Source organism: Penaeus japonicus, unplaced genomic scaffold (genome assembly GCF_977035675.1).
Source record: "Penaeus japonicus unplaced genomic scaffold, GWHDUDI00000001_assembly GWHDUDI00000015, whole genome shotgun sequence".
Taxonomy (NCBI): Eukaryota; Metazoa; Arthropoda; class Malacostraca; order Decapoda; family Penaeidae; genus Penaeus; species Penaeus japonicus.
Window position 1 is genome coordinate 2,451,158 of NW_028234417.1, and position 7,049 is coordinate 2,458,206.

The 7,049-nt window shown below is 38.2% G+C and overlaps 1 protein-coding gene across 1 annotated transcript; it reads left to right on the forward strand.

Moving 5' to 3' along the window:
* Positions 1–270: 270 nt before the first annotated feature.
* CCT2 (chaperonin containing TCP1 subunit 2) lies at positions 271–6,849 on the forward strand. The gene is made up of 10 exons (XM_043030382.2): positions 271–408; positions 2,926–3,097; positions 3,219–3,325; positions 3,881–4,081; positions 4,492–4,657; positions 4,984–5,123; positions 5,245–5,333; positions 5,565–5,739; positions 5,862–6,039; positions 6,238–6,849. The coding sequence occupies exons 1-10, from the start codon at positions 406–408 to the stop codon at positions 6,612–6,614; spliced, it is 1,608 nt and encodes a 535-aa protein (XP_042886316.2). The 5' UTR covers positions 271–405; the 3' UTR covers positions 6,615–6,849.
* The last annotated feature ends 200 nt before the right edge of the window (positions 6,850–7,049 follow it).

The following is a 7,049-nucleotide window of genomic DNA, read 5'->3' on the forward strand; positions in this document are numbered from 1 at the left end:
AGAGGGATCGATATGACTACAAATTAACCAGTCATGTGCGGTGACTTTACCGGATACCTGTCTGTCTACCGTTCGTGTTAGACAAAGAAAATCCTGCAGTAACTTTTTATCCTTTTAGTTTATTTAATTACATGATAGAGGGATAAAATAATCTTGGACAAGATACACCTCTATATTTCGTTGATGATTTTAATAATTAGTACAGTTAGAGATATAAATATAGCTTCTAGACGAACCAAATAAGAACTTACCACGTAAACTAAAAGCACGACGAGCTTACACGAACGCGCGCGAGTCGCCGGATCAACACTCGAAGATTCCCGAAGATTCCGGAATCCCAAGCTCCTATCCACCTCAAATAAAGCCCATTGTGCCGCCGTCGCCTCCACCGTCACACTCACCAACATGGTAAATATAGACCAGACACGAAATAAGAGCAAAAAGACCAGAATAAAAGGGGTTTAGAGCGAGAAAAGAGAAAAAGAGAACACGTGTGACGCGGGTTCCTATATCGAGCGTGAGTCACAAGGGAGACAAGACGTGTTCACGCGAGGTCCAAATATAACACCGAAATGGTAATATATCTAGAGGTTAAGGCCTTTCAAATCCACTATTCGTTGTATTTCCCAGCAGGTTGTTACGATGGTGAGGGTGAGAAGTAGTGGTATTGGTTGATTTAAGTGGAATTGAAGGTTTGTGAAGCAGGGTGTGTGTTTGTATGCGAGGGCGGGTTGTATCAGGGGCGGATTTTTTGACAATTTTGTTTGGCGTTTTGTTCGATTGTGGCTATTTTGGGACGTTTGGGGGATTCTAATTGGGTTTCGTCGCATCACCTTTTTTTTGATTTTGTGGATTTCGTGTTCGTTTTGGAAAGGAAGGGATGTCTAGGTGTCAAAATACGATGCTAAATGAGGCTGGTGAAGCAGGTCAGATTTGGGGATGAAAAATATAAGTAACCAAAGGGGAGAATTGTTAATAGAAGCATAGCATTTTCTGGATTAATGATTGTGTTAAAGATCTGCTTAAGATATGCACTAACCGATGATGTTAGTTTTGTCTACACTGACCAATTAATTTGACTAATTTAGGGATAATTAGGTTGCCATGTTCCGTAGGTAGTAAATCATGTTAAATGGCCGACCTTGCCGCCTTTAATTATTTCACTACCGATGAATTGTTTTTGAAGTTTACAGGCCATACATAGTAATGCTAACCAACTGTACGATACTCATGATATTTTTAGTGAAGCAGCATCCAGCAATGGTTGTGGCCTTTATACTTTAGGCATTCCTTCAAAAGACCAACAAACAACAAAACTCCACTTGCCATATCATCCGTGGCAATTTCTTATTAGCAGAGGAACCAGTCCAAACTCTGACGGCCATTTTTTGGCCTCCCAAAGGCTATTGATACAACCTCCTAATAGAGAAGGCTGAAGTGGGTTTGAATCTATTCCACTTAAGTCTCATATCATTGCTTTTGTTGGATTACGTTGACTAAAATCGCTATAAATGCAAACTAGACATCACAAGGAATCGGCCGATACTAATTTCGGTGGGTTTTATGACGTGGACCTATTCTAGAAATTTAACTTTTTTTTTTAACTTGACAATTCCTTTGGAATATTTCCTGCCAGGTATTTTAAATGAACAGTACTTATCCTAGTACCAGTTCATTTAGTATTGCTTTGAGTAAGAATTACCCTTTTCTTACCCTCATTTTCTTAAGTCCCATAGTTTCCATGCTATACATATACTGTATCCACCCCAGTTTTTTTGGAAAACAGGCGGATTGGCCAGCATTAACAATAAACATCTAATTCTCTCCATCAACAATGATATTGTCAGTGTCAAAGATGCGACACATTTAGTAATCCTTCCAGCTATCGGAGATAACAGTACCTCTATAAATATTTAGAAAACACTGTCCCCCCCCCTCTGGCTTCAGCATGGCCTCTGAACCAAAAGCCAATCTGAATTTCTTCTAAACATGTATGTTTTAATATGTTAACCCTTCCCCAACGGGGCACACGCTAAGTGTAAACCCCTACGCCGGGCCATTGCAATATTGCATTATAAACGTCACACTGGCATGACGCCCCAGCATTGGGAATTTAGCTGTGTCACACGGGTCTGACGCACCGTCGTCATAGGGTTAATAGGAATGTTGTTAGTCACGGTAGAATAAAACTACTATAAATGTGCAATATAGATCATAAGCAGCTCAACTGTACCAGTATTGTTGTTTGCATAATGAATATGGGGTTACATTGTCTTGTTGAATTAGTATAAGAAGAAATGCCTCCTTTTTTATTTCAACTGCAGCAAATTTGCAATACATTATCTGATGTTTGCATTCATCAGGATTTATTTGATTAGGTATGCACAGTCATGGCTGTATATGTATTTATATGTATCTAATCATTTTAGTATATCTAGTAGTTTTAATTCATCTATAATGGAGAGAGATTTATAGTTGGAGTTAGAAGTTTAAAATATCTAGGAAACAGTTCATTATGAAAATTTTGCTGGAATTTTTGTGACTACCTTTTTCGTGTGTGTGTTCTCATGTGTGGGTGGGTGTGCATGAATGTCCTTGTGCCTGTGCACTGACTGATTGTCAGTAACAGATTACACTTGATGTGTGATCATGTGTTCAGTTATAGGTCTATTTGAATTGAATTAGAGTATTGACATGAATTTGTAATGTTATTTCTGTTATCCTTTAAATTCCTTAAAGGTCCTTTGATGAAGAGGATTTTGCTATAATTATAGCCTTATGATGTTTATTTGTTATTTTAATCTTTTGTATAAGGAGTAACAAATTGATGACCTCAGGATTCATGAATGAATTCAGATTTTGCAAATGATTAAAGCTGCTACCTATTCTTGTCACGAACTCATCATTCACCGATTCTTTTCACAGGCTGTTGCACTCAATCCAGTACAGATTATGAAATCTGAGGCCGAGGAGGAGCGCTCGGAAACTGCTCGGCTCTCGTCCTTCATTGGTGCCATCGCACTCGGGGAACTTGTGCGCTCCACACTTGGTCCCAGAGGCATGGACAAAATCCTTGTGGCCATGGGCAGAAATGAAGGTAAGATTGAGGAGAGGCGTTTTGAATGCATAGAGTGATCTTCCCCCTTGATTACACTTGATTTCCTTACAATATAGTTTTTAATTGGTTATGAAATAATAATAAAAAAAAATTCTCCCAGGACAAATTGAGGTCACAAATGACGGTGCCACCATCTTGAGGAACATTGGTGTGGACAATCCAGCAGCCAAGATTTTAGTTGACATCAGCAAGACACAGGATGACGAGGTAGTCTCATTGTTCTCTCTCTCTCTTTCTTTCTTTCTCTCTTTCTTTCTTTCTTTCTTTCTTTCTCTCTTTCTTTCTTTCTTTCTTTCTTTCTCTCTTTCTTTCTTTCTCTTTCTTTCTCTCTTTCTTTCTCTCTTTCTTTCTTTCTTTCTTTCTTTCTTTCTCTCTTTCTCTTTCTTTCTCTTTCTCTTTCTCTCTTTCTTTCTCTTTCTTTCTCTTTCTCTTTCTCTCTCTTTCTCTTTCTCTCTCTTTCTCTCTCTTTCTCTCTCTTTCTCTCTCTTTCTCTCTCTTTCTCTCTCTTTCTCTCTCTCTTTCTCTCTCTCTCTCTCTTTCTCTTTCCCTTTCTTTCTCTTTCTCTTTCCCTTTCTTTCTCTCTTTCTCTTTCCCTTTCTTTCTCTCTTTCTCTTTCCCTTTCTTTCTCTCTTTCTTTCTTTCTCTCTTTCTCTTTCTCTTTCTCCATCTGTCTGTCCTTTTCCTTCATTAGAATATCCATCAGTGCATATATTAACTTGATGTTTCACAGAATTCCTTTTCACAATTACTCTCTCTTAACAGGTTGGAGACGGAACAACATCTGTGGTCGTCTTGGCATCAGAACTGCTGCGAGAGGCTGAGAAGTTGGTGTCCATGAAGATTCATCCCCAGACCATTATTGCCGGTTACCGCAGGGCCACAGACGTTGCTCGTGAGGCTTTAACGAAATCGGCTCAAGATAATTCTGACAACCCAGAGAAATTCAGGGAGGACCTCCTGAAGGTATATTTTTTTTCTTTTGGCTTGGTTAACGTTGTTGATTTCTACCCCCACGCAGCTTGTTGACTAGATAAGTAGGGCCTTGGGGAATCTCGGGTAGATGCTGTCCTAGGTTCAAGAATAGCCATTATTAAATTCTGATCATGTGCATTGGTAGACAGACATCTATGAAGTAGGTTGGTGGCAGACATGTGAATAGGCCAGCTGAGATAAACAAAAAGTCACATCCAAAATATACAAATAAAGAAGCCATGGACATGTAGGGATGGTTCTCTGTGATTCTTAAGGTCCCTCATGATTGGTCCTCAGTAGAATAGTCCTTTTTCATTGTTGCACACAAAGAGAACATTATAGCCTCACATGGTGATGTTCATTTCAACTAAGCGGTGACATAAATGTTATTTCATTTTCAGATTGCCAAGACCACACTTAGCTCCAAGATCTTGGCTCAGCACAAAGATTTCTTCTCCAACTTGGCTGTAGATGCTGTTTTGAGGCTGAAGGGCTCTGGCAATCTTGATGCCATCCAGATTATCAAGAAACAAGGTGGCACCTTAGGAGACTCATTCCTTGATGAAGGTAATTATTATAATTATTATTTTCTGTCAGTGATATATGTATTTAAGTGCTGTTACATTAGCATTCTTTTTTATCTATTAAAACAAGTAATAAGTTATAAGTCATTCTTGCCCTATTTTATATATATATATAGATATATAGATATATAGATATATATAGGAATTGAGATATGGTACAATCTTCAACACATACAAGCTGTGAATATGTTATGGATGGAATAATAAAACCACTCAGCTCTTTAAACCAAATGGCTAGGAAAATTATTCTTCCATTTTCTTTTAATCTTGTACAGTATCTTCAAACATAACCCCCAATCTCTTTTGCAGGCTTTATTCTTGAGAAGAAAATTGGTGTCAATCAGCCCAAGCGCATTGAGAACGCAAAAATTCTCATTGCTAACACACCCATGGACACTGACAAGATCAAGGTGTTTGGTTCAAAGATCTCTGTGGAATCCACAGCTAAGGTAAGCAAGCATGCCTTTCAATATAATGATGGACACCACTTCATTGCAAGTCAAAGTTGTCTTGATTCTATAATGAGAGACTGAGTCACTCTAATTAATGCCTTCCTATTTTCTTTTAAAGGTTGCCGAGCTGGAGATTGCTGAGAAGGAAAAGATGAAGTCAAAGGTGCAGAAGATCCTCAAACATGACATCAATGTATTCATCAACAGGTAAAGATCTGTATCCTCTGTCTCCTGTGCCATAGCCTTTTCTTCATAGTGCAGTTTGATTAGAGAGATGAAATGGGATGAATTCCACCTGTGCTGTATTATAGATGGAATGTTAAAATTAAACTATGAGTGTAGAGTAAAAGTAACTTTAACAATGTGTGCCATTAAAGGAAAAAACTGAAGATGTCTTTTCAAGAGGTTTTCTAATGTTTATTTTTCATGTATCCACAGACAATTGATTTACAACTATCCTGAACAACTGTTTGCTGATGCTGGAGTGATGGCCATTGAGCATGCAGACTTTGATGGCATTGAGCGTCTGGCACTTGTGACCGGTGGTGAAATTACATCAACATTTGACAATCCTGAGCTGGTTAAACTTGGCACTTGTGATGTTATTGAAGAGGTAAGTTCATAATCACTTATTCTAGACATGCTATCTCAGCTTCTCTAATTTATAATAGTATTATATTATAGCACTGAAGAGTTAAATCTGAATTAAGTTAATTATATCTTGTTTTCTTATAGTGTATCATTGGTGAGGACCGCATGATTCGTCTTGGTGGAGTTAAGATGGGTGAAGCTTGCACCATAGTGTTGCGTGGTGCCACAAACCAGATCTTGGATGAAGCCGACCGATCATTGCACGATGCACTTTGTGTCCTTACTCAGACAGTGAAGGAAACACGAACAGTGTTTGGTGGAGGTAAGAAGGGTTATCTATGCCCACTTAAGGTTTTCATTTTTCAGGATTATTCCTTTACAAAAATATTTATATATCACCTATATGGTTTAAAGAATCTTTAGACTTTATATGAAATACTACAAACTGAATATTAATTATTTTGAAACATTTTCAAAACTATCAAATATAAACTAATAAAAAATTCTTCATGATTAACAGGTTGCAGTGAAACCCTCATGGCCAAGGCAGTTATGGATGCTGCTGTCCATGTGGCTGGCAAGGAAGCCCTGGCAATGGAATCCTTTGCTCGTTCTCTCCTCATGATCCCAACCATCATTGCTGACAATGCTGGCTATGATTCTTCCCAGTTGGTATCAGAATTGAGAGCAGCTCATGCTGAAGGCAAAACCACTTTTGGCTTGAATATGGAAGAAGGAATTGTAGATTGCATGAATCAAGTGGGCATCACAGAAAGCTACCAAGTTAAGAGGCAGGTCATGATGTCAGCCTCTGAAGCAGCAGAAATGATTCTCAGAGTTGATGACATCATCAAGGCAGCACCAAGGAAACGTGCACCAGACCACGGACCCTGTTAGACTAGATCGTGCCCGTAGGAATTGCTTTAATAATACCTTTAAGAAGTGGAGAATAAACCAGGTCAAGAAATACCCAGTGCTGCCTCATACTCCATTCTGGAATCTTAGGGAAACTAGGATCAAATCAACTCGGCTAATGCTTAAGATTTAATATTACAGTTTACTGATTGTCAACAAGATATTTAACATGTAACACCTTTTTTTTCTAATATCACATAAAGAACAAAAAGAGAAATGTTGTCTTTTTCTCCTGATTACATGTATTTCTATGTAGACTTGAGGTTTTTGCAAGGAGTGTTAAATAAAATGTTTTAAGTAATTGTTTTTACAAGTGAAACAAGCATTCCTTAATTCTAGGGAAGGCAAACCAGTTATGTATTGTATACTTAAATACAATTTTTAACATCGAAGGCATGTTACCACTCAGCTTTGTCT

Excerpts from the sequence above, each read along its gene's own strand:
- CCT2 (XM_043030382.2), top strand. Across the intron at positions 4,082-4,491 it reads TCAGGGAGGACCTCCTGAAG|ATTGCCAAGACCACACTTAG; the intron begins GTATATTTTTTT and ends TTTCATTTTCAG. Across the intron at positions 5,334-5,564 it reads ATCAATGTATTCATCAACAG|ACAATTGATTTACAACTATC; the intron begins GTAAAGATCTGT and ends ATGTATCCACAG.